This window comes from Sinocyclocheilus rhinocerous, unplaced genomic scaffold, assembly GCF_001515625.1.
Source record: "Sinocyclocheilus rhinocerous isolate Xijiao unplaced genomic scaffold, SAMN03320098_v1.1 scaffold400, whole genome shotgun sequence".
NCBI lineage: Eukaryota > Metazoa > Chordata > Actinopteri > Cypriniformes > Cyprinidae > Sinocyclocheilus > Sinocyclocheilus rhinocerous.
Window position 1 is genome coordinate 1,418,675 of NW_015666595.1, and position 18,164 is coordinate 1,436,838.

Sequence of the window (18,164 nt, forward strand, 5' to 3'; positions counted from 1 at the left end):
CACTTACACACACCAAACTTTACATTTTTATTCCTGTATATCCTGAAGGTTTTTTTACAGAGGGCTTTGTTCATATATAATTAGCTTGATTATATACAACATTTTAATACCCCCGAAATTGTGAAAATATAATGTTTTCTGTCCATTCTAAGCATTTTCTGAATTATGGAGTGACAAAAATGAGATACCCAAAATTCCCTCTGTAAAAACTTTTGACTCTAATATGGCAAAAAAATGTAACAAAAATTTTGAAACTGACATCATCCCGTGTTTAGATTTTTGTACAAGAAATGTATGCAAATTAGTGCATATTTCATTAAATAATGACTCATTTGCATATCCAAACCTAACATTTTAGAAAACTTGTAATACAAAAAATGTTTGCAATTATCAATATAATCAATCAGCTGGGTAAGTATGGCGATAACTATTAGTTATTTTTTTTACCCTATTCACTTGCAGTGTCTCGCCTTAAATTGAAATGAGTGCCAAGCACACACTGATGATGATTGAACCTGCTTCAGGACACAGTCCCATGTGTCATCTGAGGCTGGTCTGCCAAGATCTTCCTCACAGGTCCTCCTAATTTTTTCTAAAGAAGAGGATGCTTGACCACAACTTTATTCGCTTTAAAGGAGCAACTAATTGGTTTATAAACACAAGTAACATGACCCCATCCATAAAAATAACAAGCAAACCAATTGTCTGGTGTGAGGTCATCTGAGGCATCAGACTTACAGTCAGCTCTGCACTCTAAAAAATGCTGGGTTGTTTCAACCCAACTTTAGATCAAATATGGACTAACCCAGCTGTTAGGATAAATTTTTTTATTACATTTTTAAACCAAAAGTTGGGTTAGTCCATATTTGACCCAAAGTTAGGTTGAAACAACCCAGCATTTTTAGAGTGTGAGCACTGTGTTAAAGGGATTGTGGGTAACCAAGCAGATGACAGTAGCCATTGACTTCGTATAGAAATAAATATTATGGAAGTCAATGGCGACCGCCAACTGTTTGGTTACCAACATTCTTTAAAATATCTTCTTTTGTGTTAAACAGAAGAAAGAAACTCACACAGGTTTGGAACAACATGATGGTGAGTAAATGATGACAGAATTTTCATTTTTTGGTGAACAATCCCTTTAATCCACTCTTGTCTTTATACAAGGGCTTTACAGACATTAAATCTGGGAAGTGTCTGCCAATATTAATTATAGACTTTCTTAATGTAATGAATTTTAATCTATCTATCTATCTATCTATCTATCTATCCGTGTTGTAGATATTCAGGTAGTTTATTGTGGTTTGGGTGTTTTTACACACAGACAAAACCCAAAATTATACAGCTTATATTTTTTTTGTTTTGTCATATGTATGCAATAAATCCCTGGCTTAAGGTGGCACTTGTCATGCTGTGACTGTGTCTCAGATGAATATAGAGACACAGAACTGTAAGACACAGACCTCAGCGACCACTGTACATTTCTTTAAAAACTGTACGGATTCAGATTCTATAAAACATGCCCATCACAGATGTTTGATAAAGAAATAAACATTTTACTGCAGTAATGTATAAACAATTAATAATAAACAAATGAATAATAAACAAAATAGATTTGGGATGTGCTATATTGAAAGTATGGCAGTATATATAGCCCGTCCTTTGCATTTCATGGCTAGTTATGATATTAGGCCTTTATGTAAAGAAATTACAAATAATTAGGTCTCTAATGAAAAACATCCTCACAATCAAATAAAATTAAATTATAATTACATGCAGCAGCGTGGATTGCGATAAAAATATGTGGCTGGCGGATCTTAACAAAACAAACAAACAACAACAAAATAGCCAGTTGGCACGACCTTAAGAGAGCGTCCGCACATCTGACCACGTGATACGATTCCTGGAAAGTTCCTGGAAATTAGTCTTTTGTATACCAGTCTTTTTAAGTGAGGATTGAGTCGTAAACGACGAGCGCACACACATACACACACACAGAGAGAGAGAGAGAAAAAAATTGGTTGGAATATCACTAAACTGCTGGAGAGAGTAATTATATGTGTCCTTCTCGCTTGGCGCGCGTTGTAACGCGTTTGGACGCACGACGCGTGCGGCGCGCTTCCAGACAGCGCGAGAAAGGCAGTGTCGCCTTTTGTGGAGTGTCGCTCCCGAAAGAATCAATGCGAATACGATGAAAAACGCGTCCCGATCTGCTGAGCATCAGGGCGTGCTAGTCTTTTGACAGCTAACCGATCAGTGTTTCCCATTAATAAATGATGGGTCTAAATCATGGTGCCACTGAACGTCTGTAACGCGAAACGCGCTGGACTTGATTGCTTATTGCGTTCACTTAGAGAAAAGGTAAGTGATGAGCGCTTTCTCCGACTGTCGCCTTTCAGGCTCAAGTTTATGTTCAAAATGTGCTCTGCTTTATTTCCTCTGGTTCATAATGTCTCAGATAGCAGCGACATCAAAGGATTCGTGCATTTAGAAGTATCTTCATTTACACGTTTAGGAGAAAATCCATTCGTTTGTCTTATTTGTTACTCTATCATTTACCAGGAGCTCAGCTGTCAAATGCAGTTTCCTAGTAAAGGCAGTTCTGCGTATTTTGCCGTCTCTTAAAGGCAGCCTTTGTTTTTATTCCTCATGCACGTGTGCAAAGAGCCATTCACAGAAGACGGACGTTTGTAATGTTAGTGGAGCTTATGAAGATTGTCATTTCGTTCTTGTATCCAATTAAAAACAAGAACAGAAAAAATAACAGTAGCTGACTTTTGGATTATTCAATGGAGATTAACACGAAATGGCCACTTTCATTTTACCACTTTATGAGAGTATTTCAAATAACCAATGAGAAATGAGTTACAGGGGTGAAATGACTATCATATGTGAGCACCACCCTCCTGAGGTGACAGTAGAGGTTGTAGGACTGTCAGAATATTAAGGATTTACAGGACAAAAACAATTTTAAGGTAAGACTAAAGAATGGCTAGTTTAACTCAATTTCCGATCATGATAATGGATGTTAAATGACAGAACTGGTATCATTATTGTTTAGTATGGTATAACGTTCACACAAGCTTTTCATTTACGTGTTAAAAAAAACTATAAATACCATGTCTGAGTAGATGGGAAGGGTTGTAACATTTTCCATTCTGCTGGAGACACAAATATTGAACAAAACAGGACAGTGTTGCTACGCTCACCACAATTGTGTGAGTGCACACTCTTTCGTTTAGCTGTGTTTCATGCATTTTGCATATTTGTTTCCTGTTTTAAAACGTTTTTTTTAACGTTTCCCTATTGAATTAAATGTTTAAAATTAAATGAGGGTAATTGTTTTGAAGAATGAAATACCATAAATGAATAAATACATACATGTGCTCGTGTTCTTTTAGTGTTACACTCAGGGAATGTGGAAGATTGTAGCACCAACACTCCTTGTACTTCACATTCATTTACACAGTTTTAGGGATACATTGTAGTTTTCAAACATCTTTAATTTGCAGCAGACAAAAATGGAAATATTATATCAACATTTAAAAAAAATAGCACAAAAACGTTTACAGACGTTGAAACAAAACATGTCAAAATCCAATTTCGTATGTGTTGAAAGGCGTCTAAAACCTGTTTGTATTTTCAGATCGGCGCCGCCAAACAAAATCCACGGACTCTGTGGAAGACTTCTCACATGTTTTGGTTGATTGGTTAAGAGTCAGTCGTCTTTGAAGGATAATTATAGACATTGACTGGATGCAGAACGGCGTTCTCCAATGACCTGTCACTCATCCGACTCCACCGAAAGCATCGAGAATGAAAGGCGATCGCAAACCGAAACCCAAGTCGCGGAGTCCGACCAGAGTCGCATTGCCACTGCCATGAGAGACCTTAAAAACACTGGTAAACGTTTACTGCTCGTTTTACTTACATATTCTTTCCGTTTGTTCCTGTAACACTCGCTGAATTAATGATGTAGCCTATGCAGCACAGCCACAGGCAGTGATTCATATGCTTAAAAAAAGAATGATCATATTCATAATCATAATGCCTTAAATTTGATGTTAAAAGTGTTAACAGCCGATTTTAAAAAGATTAACCTTCTATATAAAATTTCAATAAAATGTTTAAAGGTCGTTTTAAGTGTACTTTAATCTCATAAATCAAACTTGCAGCAGGTCCACACTATATCATGCTTTTGGCATGGGTTTGTTGAAATATTCAAAGGAGCTGTGATTTCATTATATGAATATCAAATGGTTGAAAATGTTGATTCAGGACTTCTGTTTATATTTTTATTCATTTGTGTGATATCATTTGCATCTGGTGTGTTGTTTGAACAGAAGATAATCACGAAAATATCGGAGAAGTGAATGTCAACAAAAAAGTATGTAAATCCAGTAATTAATTTTTATATTAAGGGGCAATTGATGATTTTACAAAAAGGGCAATAAAAAAATCATTGTTTTAAGTCAATATTTGAATTGAATACATTAATTAATCCAAATAATTACATATTATGTTTGAAGTGCCTAATTAAAATTAATTCAACATCAACTAGAAAAGATTGAAGTGTAATTAAAATTAATTCAACATCAGAAAAGAATATTAAGAGCTATATCAGATGTTACAAATACAAAAGTTTTTGCAATTGCATTTTGTTCACCCCCACATATTGACTTCCAGGGGCATTTTTGTCACTTTCTGTGGCATTTGTCCCACAAGCCCCCATTTCTGACCCTGATATGAAGTATGTAAATGAATAAGTAGGAACTATGCACATTTCCTGACAAAGCCTTTGTTTACATTTTCTGTTTGCTTTTTGTGCAACAAAAGAATGACATTATCATGCCTATGAAGCTTTTGTTATATTTCCTGGTCTGGCTGGAACATTTGTCCTCAGTGGTTTGCGTCTCTGTCACATCCCTTTCTGGTTTCAAGTGCATGAGCAAATTTAGTCCAGCACTGTATGAAAGAGAAATGCAACATACCGTCATTATGATGCTGCAGCGAGATCCATTTTTAGGTTTGTTTGTTGCTGAGAAAAACAATGTGAGTAGCTTTTGGGAACATCTGTCAAGCATCTGCCATCAAAAAATGTCAGATACTCCCAAGACGAATAGTCATGGTCTAGTTCAGTATTTCAGGAAAAATATGTCATTTATGATACAGTGATACACTGCAGACTTGTTTAGTCTTGCTACACCACAGTTGCCATAATGTTTTCAATTCATGTTCATTTAACAGGACATTTCAGAAATGCTTGGTTTTTGCTGCATTATCAGATGTGAATTAACTCTTTAAATCAGTTGAGATGTTGAAAGACGCATTGCATCCTTTCTAAAAGCCAAGATCTCTGCAGTGACTCAGAAAATGCCTTATAAAACAACAGCCGTTCGAGCATAATAGTCAGGATATGACTGTAGCAGTGACGGTTTTTGTGAGCGTGTCCTTAGAGGGACACGTTATGGGTCTCATGTTACACAAGCAAACGACTGAAACGGATACTGTGGAAGAGGATACGTATGACCATCTCTGTGTCTTATTTTCTTGGAAGCAGGCTGGTATTGGGGCAGCCTTACAGCCAATGAAGCCAAGGAGATCCTGCAGGACACGTCGGAGGGCACGTTTTTGGTCCGAGACAGCTCTCAGAGGGACTACCTCTTCACCATCTCCGCCATGACATCTGCGGGACCCACCAACCTGCGTATCGAATACAAGGACGGCAAGTTCAAGCTAGACTCCGTGGTGCTGGTCAAACCCAAACTCAAGCAGTTCGACAGCGTCGTCCATCTCGTGGAGCATTATGTGCAGCTGTCACGGACATCTTGTAAGGGCAGCACTACCCCTCTCGCCCCATCCAAAGGCACCGTGCAGCTGCTGCTCACGACTCCGGTGTACACGGCCACACCGTCTCTGCAGCATCTGTGTCGTATTGCCATCAATAAAACCACACGGCGGGTACAAGAACTCCCTTTGCCGAACCGGCTGAAGGATTACCTGACAGACTACACTTATAATGTATAGAACCAGATGGACAATGATTACCATAAGTGCTGGGGTTCTATGGAACATAGACCCAGTGATAAAGAGTTGCTGATGTCCTGTTTAGGATCTTTTGCCTGGGATCCCTCATCTTGTGCCCAAGGACTACTTTAAAAGGATAGTTCACTGAAAAAATTTAAATCTGTCATTAATTACTCATCTTCATGACATTCCAAACATGTTTGGCTTTCTTTCTTCTGTGGAACACAAGAAAATATATTCTGTTTTTGTCCATATAATGAAAGTCAATGGGGTCCAAAAGAACACTGTACTCCATTGGCTTTCATTGTATCAACATTTTTCAAAACATATTCCATTTTCTATGTTAAGATTTGACATGAGGGTGAGTAAAAAATGACAGAATTTTAATCTCTGGCTGAACTATCCCATTAATACGGAGAATATCATAACAATGTTAAGTGTCCTTCATTGCGCACTTAACAAGTTTACGGCCTGTAGATAATAATCTACAGTCAATTTTTTAATGAGCGAGTGAGCAGTATCTGTAAGGTGCATTGGCCTACATGAACATCTGTGAGTTTCTACCTGTAATACGCACATCAGAAATACAGGTGGAAGAGTTCAGCCAAAAATGAATAGTTCAACCATATATCATTCCAAACTCTTGGATTTTCTTTATTCTGTAGAACATAAAAGAAGATATTTTGAAGATTGATGCAGCTGTTTTTGTCTATATATTGAAGTCAATGGGGTCCAAAACTATCAAGCTCCAAAAAGGACATAAAAGTATACTCTTAAAAATAAAGGTTCCAAAAGGAGTTTTTTTTTTTTTGCAGTGATGCCATAAAGGAACTATTTTAGGTTCCCCAAAGAACCTTTCAGTGAACAGTTCTTAAAAAAAATATATTTTCCTATAGTGTGAAGAACATTTTAATAATCTAAAGATCCTTTTTCCACTATAAAGAACTTTTGTGCAGTTGAAACCATGGATGGTTCCATGGATGTTAAAGGTTCTTTGTGAAACCATCTAAAGAACCTTTATTTTTAGCATGAAATAAATCCATTCGACTCATCTGGCATATTCTAAATCTTCTGAAATTTAAGGGTTATTTACTCTCCAGTCGTTGATCAAAGCACACAAATGCAGACCACATTAACTATGCCGGCACAAACGCCCACTGGCATCAAACCTCATTGGGATGTTAATTAATGTTTGAGGTATTTTCTTTTATGTTCCACAGAAGAAACCAAACCATATGAGTTTGGAACAAAATGAGGGTAACATGAGTAAATGATGATAGAATTTTCATTTTTGGGTGAACTATCCTTTTATTGCAGCAGATGTCTGGGATGTTTCTGCATCCTGTGTTTGAGACATTGGAGTTTGAAACTGTATGCTTTTTGACTATGTTTTATTTGCTCATTATCCATGTTATATTTTTGTACTGTAGTCATAGATGATCATTTGATGCCATGGTTGCCCAAGGAACTGCTGGGAACAGGGAAGTACCTTGCGATATGATATACTGTATATCCCAATACGTGTCATCATGATAATGTAATACCTACTGAAAAATTACATGAAAAATAGATCTTTTTAGTCGATTTGAAACAAAAAATGTATTGAACATTTACAATACCATTCAAAAGTTTGGGGTTAGATTTTTTTAATACTTTTATTCAGCTAGGATACATTAAATTGATCAAAAGTGTCAGTAAAGATATGTATAATGCTACAAAGGATTTTCTGTTCTTTTGAACTTTATATTCATCAAAGAATCCTGAAAAAAATTTAATGCAGTTTCATCAAACATATTATTAAGCAGCACAATGATTTCTGAAGGATCGTGTGACACTGAAGACTGGAGTAATGACTGCTGAAAATTCACCTCATTACAGGAATAAATTATATTAATATATTATCAAATAGAAAACAGTTTGAAATTTCACATTACTTTTTTGCTGTATTTTTGATCAAATTAATGCAGCCTTGCTGAGCATAAGAGCCTTCTTTCAAAAACATACTAACCCCTAACATACTAACTTTTGAATGCCAGTGTATATAAAAAACCTTTTAATTTATAAACCCAAACTTGCTTAAACAGGTCCTGACCATTCCCCAACATTTAAGGGTGCGTACTTTTGCAAATAAAATATACCACCGGCTTAGTATTTTATTGCAAATTCTGAACCAAGAGGTAATTTAGCAGCTTGGTTTGTTTCAGCTTTAGTTGCATATGGTCAACAAGTATTGGCCTGTGTTAACCCTACCCCACGAGGGCATCGTAATAAACCTGCATGCTGATTGGTCGTATTTGGAGAATATTTGATTCTATACTGAATCTCAATTTTTGACACAGACCAAAAATAATGTACTAGGTCAAAAGCTTCTTATTCTCTCCTCACTGCTATTTGTGGAGCGGTTATAAGAAAAATATGATTTTCCTGTCAAGTTCCTCACTAATCTGACCTCCTGTTTTGGTTTAATGAAACATACATAATTTTATCCCTTCAACAATGGGCCGCTTAATGTATTCTATTCACTATTGTGCTTGGGTGCTAAATTCTTGCATTTTCTCTTTATGCTTAGTCTTTCAGTTAAAGCATTCGAATAGTATTATCTCAAAAGCATTGTGATAAAAATGATTACCGACTGGTGGCTTGATTTTGCCATTATTTTTAAATGAAAAAGTTCTATATTACTTAATTTAATAAACCAATCCACCAGAAATTCCTAAATCACTGAGAAATTGATCTCAGATCAGCATAAAAGGTCTTTCTGCCAACATCTCTCAGATCCAGTATACTCTTGTCAATTTTATTCCTCGTCTTCCTTGAGGACATGGTATATCTAAGTCTGATATGATCTCTTTGCCACTACAAAAGTCCACTAATATAATTTTACAACATAGTGCTGCATCAGGGGTGAATGGATTTTCTCCCAAAAAAGTGAGAAATAAAAGCAAGCATAGCTTTAATTCCTGTTCTGCGTCTTTTTTTGGTAATGTGGACTTGGGAATTATAGCTTCATTTTAGTGAAAAAAAAAGCAAAAAACTAATTCACTCTTTCATTTCTGCCCCCAAATGAGCCAATCGTGTGCAGAGCTGATAATAACACCCATCATCAAGGTCACACACCACAACCTGGCAACCTCTCAAACCTTCAGAAAACCCACATCTTATACAGACTTCTGGTTTCTAATGTTCTGAAAAAATACAGATAATCCAACTGTATTTGGTGTTTGGAAATTGTTTGTTTGGTTGTTTAGTTAGTAGGAAGATTCACTTGTGCTTTTTTAACACAACAGTGTTTGCATGCATGACTTTGTTTTGCATGATTTCATGTATGAAAAACATGTATGAAATTTGCCCAGTCCATTTTCCATTTCTACAGCTTTTCTTGTCCCCTCCATGTTTTTTTTTCTTAGCTTGCACCAAAGCATGGAATTTCTGAGTAACATTTTGAGTCACTTCATATTTTACAGGAATTTTTAGAGTGAATTGTGTGTACAAAGGCTATATATTTGCAGACGTTTCCTCGAGAGGCAACTGTTTACCCGATCAGCGTAAGAAAGTGACTATTTCTCTGTTAAATATTGACTCCATTCTCAAGAAAGAGCTGCTAAAAGCAGGAGTTCTCCTTGTCGCAGCACAAATTACTGTAGTTGTTTAGTCAAAGATAGCACTGTTTTCCAGGTAATCTAAACTTCATTGGATTTTACGTGGAAATTGGATGTAATTGACCCCACAAGTGCACCGTCGTTTCTGCAGTCACAAACACATTTAAGTGTTGGCTTCAGCATGTTAGAAGAACAACGTAATCCTATCCAAGTTCTCTTTTTTATTTTCACTACCCCCAAGACTGAAGAATCTGAAAACCATATCTGAGTCTTTAGAAATAAAGTCAATGTTTAAAGTTACACCAACAAAACTGTTAAGTTGACATTCTCTCTCTCTCTCTCTCTCTGTGTGTATGTGTGTGTGTGTGTGTGCATATCTATCTATCTATCTAGCTAGCTATCTATCTATCTCTCTCTCTCTATGTGTGTGTGTGCATATATATATATATTGTCATGGTAACCATACTTTGTCAAAATATCAGATTAAATGATATATGTCTTAAAATATCATAAAGCTAAATTACGTAGAACTTTATAACAAATCTATCTATCATCTATCCATCTATCTCTCTCTCTCTCTCTCTCTATATATATATATATATATATATCGTTTTCCAGGGAAACAATTATATTTTTGTTTATTTTTCTTTAGACAAAACATTGAATTAAAGGTAGTTGGATGGGATTTCAGAATAAATCTTCCAAGTGACAGGGAATAAGAATGTAGAAAGATGCACAAACACATATGTTTACCTGAAATTTGTCAGTGGTTGAGGGCAAGAGGACCTGAACTGACCCAGTGAGGAATATTCTGGAGCTCACATCTCTTATCTCTTTACATGACCGGACCTGACACTGGCTTGGTGAATATCTTAACAGCTCATTCAGTCAAGTAAACAGGATTTAAAAGGTCAGCTCAGGGACGAGGGCTATTGATCTCTCACCTCATATCACATGCACAGAAAACAATTCAATGGGCTACTTCAGCTTAAAGTCTTCATGTTGTACTGTACATCTGATAAAAACACAGCCTATTGTATGTTTGCATTGCAAAGCACGCTTCACAAAAGCATGTGACACCTTTTGCATCATTACGGCATTATCAAGACCAGATGATGATAATATCAAACTGTTCATTCAAATTTGAGACAGGTGTGGTGCAACTTGCAGAAACACAGCATATTGGACATCATTCAGAGCTAAGGGTGATAATTATGAAACAGATTCTAAACATTAGGTGATAAAACATTAGATCAGATGAATTCGATTAATTAAACAAAAAATTTAAAATGTTTGAAACATGCAATGACTGTACAGTATGCAAATATCCATGTCCTTAATCGGCCCTGTAGATGCTTCCAATTTAGTTTGAAGTCCATAATGGATTCTCTGAAGGGGAAATCCCTGCAAACAGATTTTAAAAAGCTTAGTGTAAAACGTGCTTGATGCTAAGGCAGGCCTTATGTACGTTGTATAAGGAGTCATACCATAAATGTCATGAATTGAACATATAGGGCATTATTTGCGTGAGGAACTGCTGCAAAAGGCAATGATGGTATGGACCCTCAGGATTATACATGCAAATATTACCACGGGGGATTTACATAGATAGCTCATATGCCATAATATTCAAATAATCCGTTCTTCCTGGAACAACTGTTGCTCTACAAAAAGAAAGCTTAGCGTTTCAAACAAGTGGTTTAACCGAACGTCATGGGGACAAGAAAATATACAACAGAACTTTCCCAATCAGGAGACAATGTCAGCAATAGGCAGCTTTATATACAATATAGCCTACAATGTTTTTGTAAGTCATCACAGGACAAACTGGAAAGACAAGAGCATCACTCAATAATATCACTCGCTCTACATCATTTGAAAAGAAGAGAGAAAAGGAGAGACAGAAAAAGAAAGGACTGTAGTTATTATCCTTCAGAAAAGTTTACCGTGGTAACAGTTTATGCCAAAACAACAGAGTTGCTCTAGTTAGGCCTATTGTTACCACAATAAACTATATTTATGCGAAAGTAAAGACATAAAACATTACAAATATTTATACAAATGTGGTGCATTAATAATACAGAACGGTTGTTAATATTTTAATATATTAGCCTACCTAGAAAATCCAGCTTTATATTGAGGGTGTCTTTGTCTGAAAAGGATAAAAACAACTGTATTCTGTTAGGTTATAATACAATTTCGCAGGATATTTTTTGTTTGTGACCATCATTTCTGCACAATTATTAGCCTTAAATGACCCAATTTATGTACACACATTACACAAATGCGGGAACAACAATGATGCCGAAAAATAGTTCCTCCTGCGCCTCGTTTCCAGCCGGTAGAAATAAATGCGACATGACGCGGAAAAGTCATACACAATGTATTACACACAACAGCACAAACTTGTGATATTTATGTGATATATATTCATAAACATCACTTTATGTGCATTTACCAACAACAACTGATAGGTTAACGAAGAATTCGCCGGCGTTTTCCCGGCTGTTTTAGCAAGCTGTTCATAACTTCAGACAGTTGTTGTGGTTAACAATCTGGGATTTTACTCGGTCATCGGGTTCAAATATGGACCCAAACCACAAAAGACTGCTCCGATCTCAGCGGCTTTTTCTGGCCGAGAAGCTTTTAGTGGACGACATGATCATACAGTATTTATACCAGGTGGAGATCTTAACGGAGAGTCATTTAGAGGAGATTAGATCGGAGTCGTCTAATAGGAAAAAAAACGCTCAAGCTGCTGGATATTCTGCCCACGCGTTGTTCGCTCGCCTTCCATCACTTTATTCAGTCATTAGAGAAAGATTTCCCCTGGATCAAAGACAATTTACCGGGACTGTGTGCTGAAGACAAGGAGCCTCCCCCTCCGTCCTTCACAGGTGAGTCCTGAGGAGCGGGCGTGAGTGCGTTCTTGTGTTCGTTTGAGCTAAATCTGACACAGAACATCCCTTTGGGCTATCCTTAATTGCAAAAACGAGTCATATATAATATCAACAAAACGTAAGTAAGTACAAGTAAGCACAAATGCCCTAAATGTCCTCATTTGGATAGCTAAGCGTATGTGTGGGGGTCATGTCCCTACAAAATGAAGTGAAATGAAAATGAAAACATGTATGAACGTTTTGTGTGAGGTTTAGGGAATAGAAAACACCATTTTCTCATTAAATTAATAAATAAAGAAAATAAAAATCATCACAATAACTACACACACTCACACTGGTTTCCATGTTTTATGGGGACATTAATGGTTTATATACTGTACAAACTATATTTTCTATCCCCTGACCCTAACCGTACCCCTAAACCTACCCCTCACACAAAACTTTCTTCTGTTTTAGATTTTCAAAAAAGATAATTCTTTATGGTTTATAAGCTTGCTTTCTCATGGGGACTAAAAAATGTGCCCACAAGGTCAAAATGTACTGGTATTAGGGGACATTTGATCCTCATAACGTAGGGAATACCAGGTACACACAAACACAAAAACATGTGTGTGAACATTATTGTTAACATAAGAGTGGGTGTGGCCATTTGTAACTTCAATGTGTGAGGCTTCTGGTGTCATTTTAGTAAGTCTTTAGTGTTACTCTTCTATTTATTTATCTATAGCTCCTAATGAATCGGAAGTCTTGCACATTCACAGAAAATAGTTTACATTACTTCCGTCTTGCCTGTACTGTTTGGACAAATGTCTCCAGACACTGAGGAGGACATGTCTCACATGTGTGTGAGAGCACAGATATATAATATAAAAATACATATAATATATAATAGATTTAAAAAATAAATAAATAATAAAATAGAATAGATATTAATAATATTATTATGCTATAATTTTATAGCTTTTAATTTATTTTATATTTCATTATATAGTTATTATTTCACTAATATGAAATATAAACAAATATAAATAAATAAATATAACAATCTAACACATCATTAACTAAAACATACATGTATTTTATTTGTAACATTATTCTAAGCCATTTCAAGGCACCAGTTGCACTACATGTAAAGTTTTTTGTAGTCAGACGTGTTTCTGTTCCCTCATATTCCCTCTCAGTTTCACCTGATTTCACTCTCTGTCTCATAATGAAACCATTCATCTTTTAATTGAGATGAGGTTATGAAAGCTGGAGGTCAAGCCATTACATCTCCTATTTCTGACCAGAGGGTTAAATAAAAAGTGCTTTAATTGCCCTTCCTCTGATCCCTAACACTAAACCCTCTGTTACTAATTCTAGCAGAGAACCTAAATGCATTTAAAGCATTGCAAATTTCCATATGATTTGAAAACTAATGTTTTTGCGTATTTACAGTCTGTGATATTTACATCCACAACAGTCTGGTTTCAGCCGCACAGATGTTTGTGAAAACAAAGGAGTTCTCTGCGTGCACTGCGTATATTTCAGCTGCTGTTTTGCTGAAAGGTGGCTTATTATCTGCTGTCTGTTGTTTTCCCATGTGAGAATGGAACACCCACTAAAAACCCTACATTGACACTCCACATCCCCCCTTTTTAGTCAGTCAACCCAAACCCCAAAACACATTTGAAAAAAAAAAAAAAAAAACTTCCCCCCTAGAAAAAAAAGAAACGGGGAGGGAAAAAAGAATTTGGATTTTAACATCAATGATGTCATTCTGTTGGCATGGGAACGTGTTTTTCATTCAACTGGCTTTCATTCTCCATCGTTGTGACAGGCCCTCAATCTGCAGTGTCACGGACACATTAATAAATGATACGCACGTTCTGGTTGAATTTAACAAAGCACGGTCCTCATGATCTTATTACCTACTTTCGAATCCAGATCAGTCAAATGGGGACACAATATCTTCGTTTTAAATTCCATTTGCACACCTGCGAGGCATGTGTATTTGCATGTTTATTTATGAGATGCCCGCTTTAAGGAAAATGATGCAAATTGTGTCTTAAGCCTTCACTTACGGGTTCCTGGAACTTATCGTACCTGATGCTGTAAGGTTTTGAATTTTAAATTGTTTACAAGGCTAAATGTTCTGTGGCAGGCTTCTAGACAAATTTATCACAACTGGCTTCCATTATAGCAGAAGCAAGCGTGTTCAGAAACCTTGGTGACTGCTTGTTAGTGCAGTTGTGAGTCATTGTGGGAGCTTTCCTTTCCAAAATGACTTGTATGAGAACTTGATCAGACAAAACGCCATATTTTTTGTAGTTGTTTTGTTCTTTACTTTGCCAGTTTTAGCCAAAGAACTGTCAAAAATGTTGAAGTATTAAAACTAATAATCTAATATTAAATAAAAAAATTTATATATATATACTGTATATGTATGTTCACTATTAAACTAACTACTAACTATTAGCATAGCATTATAGCATTGTTTTTGCATTCCCTATCTGAACATATCTTGAAGATATTTTTTGAATGTCGAGAAAGTTTAGAAACACTGGTCTACCTGATCAGTAACATGTGTCCACCAGACTGGTGCTACCAGTCATCAGACTATGATGACTGTAGTACACTCTTAAAAATAAAGGTGCTTCACGATGCCATAGAAGAACCTTTTTGTCTAAATGGTTCCATAAAGAACCTTTAACATCGTCTGCGGCCCAGCATTCTCGCTGAGCATCCTCCTTTCTAGGAAAAATATAATCAAAGCTGTTTGTTGGCTGCTCTCCCTCTCCCTCCTGTCTCCAGTTACTGAGCTGAAGATTTTATTGACTTACTGTGGTTCAGATGGTAATAAATTGGGGGATGGGGTGGGGTTAGAGAGAAAGCATAAAAGAAACGGGGAGGGAAAAAAGAATTTGGATTTTAACATCAATGATGTCATTCTGTTGGCATGGGAACGTGTTTTTCATTCAACTGGCTTTCCCTATCTGTTATTTGCACAGCTGCATTTACGTGTGTCTTATATCTTCAGGTCAATCCCTTATACGTTGTTAGTCACCCTCTGTAATACTCAGCAGCTGCCGATTCATCTCAAAAGCTTTTGCACTGTTCTGTACATGTTTACTTTTACAGTGTATGGCAGTGTTGCCCACAAAGACTATAAAAAAGCTTGAGAACTAAAGTTGATATCCAGAGCATAATATTATCTGATGGCATATGGAATACATATGGTAAACATTCACATACAATCCTGTTTCTGTATAACAGAAGCACAGAATTGTGTCTTTTGTGTGCTATATGACTGCTGGACTGCAAGTGCAACCAAAATAAAATATCTGTTGTTTCAAACCTGTATGGTGTTTTTTTTTCTCAAGTGGACACAAATATACAATTTTTTTGAAGAAATAAGAGATCCCGAGTTCATAGTGAGCAAGTAATGTCAATCTCCAAACAGAACCAAAAAAAAAGTTGTCCATACAAATTATAATTTATTATATATATTTTTAGAACCCCTGAATGGTTCCAACTCATAATCATAATCAACTCATAATCACCACCATTCTAAACTTTGGGGTCTTTAAGCATTTTTATGTTTTTTAAAGAAATATCTTATGCTCACCAAGGCTGCATTTATTTGATTACAAATACAGTAAAAGCAGTAATATTGTGAAATAGTATTACAGTGTAAAATAACTGTTTTCTGTTTGAATGAATTTAAGACGTCATTTATTATTGTGATGGCAAAGCTGAATTTTCATCAGCCATTACTCTAGTATTCAGTGTCACATGATCCTTCAGAAATCAATGTAATGTTTTTATGAAATAGAAATATATTGTTACAAAAATATCACTTTTGATTAATTTAAAGGCACAATATGTAAGTTTTTTTATTAAAATATCCAAAAACCACTAGAACAGTGTTATATATTTTGCTGACTTGTGTTCTTACATTATCCCAAATGTTTCGAAGAATGTTTAAATCCAGAGAAATAAGCAATTTTAACTAGTGACACGGACCGTGTCCATAGTGTCATTGTGTCGCCTGCCAATGACGTCATAACCCCTCAATTTCCGGTTTTGTTTTGTAGAAAACATGGAAACACCAAAGAAGCTTTAATATGTTGTGTGTTTTATTAGACAGGTGACGACCGTATATATATATATATATATATATATATATATATTACAGTGAATGGATCAGGTCAACTACATAGCAAAAAATAGATTCAATGAGTGGGTCATCATTTTAGGAAGTTAATGATAAAAACGTTTAAGCAAGGTAATAATAGCAAGCAAGACAATCACATTAGTATCGGCTAAGCCAGACTCTTCTCCTCATGCAATTGGCCGTCTCTCTGCCTCGCCCACGGAGGGATGGAGGAAGGCAATTTTAATAATTTGCTTTTAAAGCAAGCCAGCACAGTGCTGTTCACTTGTTTTTGTTGGAACATCACATTGACTCTCCTCCGTTCCCTCCACCCATCTCTAGTACAGTCTGATTTCCAGGAACGTTGGCTTGAAGAGAGTCTTCCTGTCAGAATGTGGAAGCGGGCTGCAGCTCGGCCATTCCAGCTGGCCTCTACACTCGGACTGACTCCTTGATGTGCTGCATCTGTTAGGAATGTTTGTATTGATGAACAGAGATGACACTCTCATATTGATGCAGTTTGGAGATGAGGTTTATCGAGATCAGATGTTGAGCATCCACAGCCAATTTAGCCACATAAGATCTTTTTTTTTTTGTTCATATGCCCAAAGCCAAGGCTTACACATGGGGTCTATTAAGGACAATTAATAGGTCTTAAATTTATGCTCCATTAGAACATTTTGAGCCACTTCATAACACGAAACCATCTGTCTCAAGTTGCTTGTCTCAGGCAAATCTTTTACAGTTCTCTCACAACAGAGAGATTTAGTGTCTGCACGCATTGCTCCCATTCTGATTTATATGGAGCTGGATTAATGACTTCAAACAAACCACAATAAGTGCTTTTGTGCTGGCCCAGTCAGTTCAGATTTGTACTTTCCCTGTCCATATTTGCACTTAAAAATAAGATACAAAGCAATACAATGTATTTGTGCAAGCAGTTTTTTTTCCAGAATGAATTTTTTTCTTTACTTAAAAAGTTCTATAATAACTTAAGTGAAACATGGCAAACATATTAAGCTTACCCAAGAAAGTCTATTCTTTGTGGAAGAGATACTGATCCCTGACAACAGAGTTATCAGACCAGAGCTATTAATGCTAATCAAAAACACAATCAGTTATTATTTTTTTATATTATTGATATATATATATCAAGCTATTAATTTAATTACAAACATCATAATTTGTTATTTTGAAATAATAAATGAAATAAATAATAATAATGTGTAGCGTCTGCGTAGGATCATGCATGATCTTTGGGGTTTTATGGCTTAAGAGACCTTTTTAGCCTTTTGACATTTGCATATAAATTACAGTTCTGGTCAGAGACTTTACGTTTGTATGGGGGGGGAAATTGCCAAATGGTTCCTCGCCGTCAAGGAGATTCTAACCAGCCCCCCCACTATCATCTCCCCCATCTGACTTCAAACACTTCCCAAAGAGCTGTAAATGACCCCGATGGGCCTGGCTGACCAAGCAAACTAACACACACACACACACACA

The 18,164-nt window shown here is 36.2% G+C and overlaps 2 protein-coding genes across 6 annotated transcripts in view; both read left to right on the top strand.

Moving 5' to 3' along the window:
- The first annotated feature begins 1,910 nt into the window (after window positions 1-1,910).
- On the top strand, window positions 1,911-6,214 carry LOC107732999 (suppressor of cytokine signaling 2-like). Of its 5 annotated transcripts, XM_016544496.1 has the most exons (4): window positions 1,911-2,361; window positions 2,563-2,975; window positions 3,647-3,903; window positions 5,558-6,214. In XM_016544496.1, exons 3-4 carry the CDS (start codon window positions 3,777-3,779, stop codon window positions 6,025-6,027), a joined length of 597 nt encoding a protein of 198 aa, XP_016399982.1. In that variant the 5' UTR covers window positions 1,911-2,361; window positions 2,563-2,975; window positions 3,647-3,776; the 3' UTR covers window positions 6,028-6,214. The 5 variants fall into 5 exon arrangements, with proteins under 5 accessions (XP_016399982.1, XP_016399981.1, XP_016399980.1 ...); XM_016544495.1 differs by lacking the exon at window positions 2,563-2,975; XM_016544494.1 differs by lacking the exon at window positions 1,911-2,361 and having other exon boundaries at window positions 2,369-2,975.
- A 5,955-nt stretch (window positions 6,215-12,169) lies between these two features.
- Window positions 12,170-18,164, top strand: part of LOC107732998 (death domain-containing protein CRADD-like) — a 10,441-nt gene continuing 4,446 nt past the window's right edge. Inside the window, 2 exon segments of the mRNA XM_016544493.1 lie at window positions 12,170-12,365; window positions 12,367-12,523. Of these exon segments, the coding sequence (XP_016399979.1) occupies window positions 12,213-12,365; window positions 12,367-12,523 (310 nt within the window). The 5' untranslated portion in view covers window positions 12,170-12,212.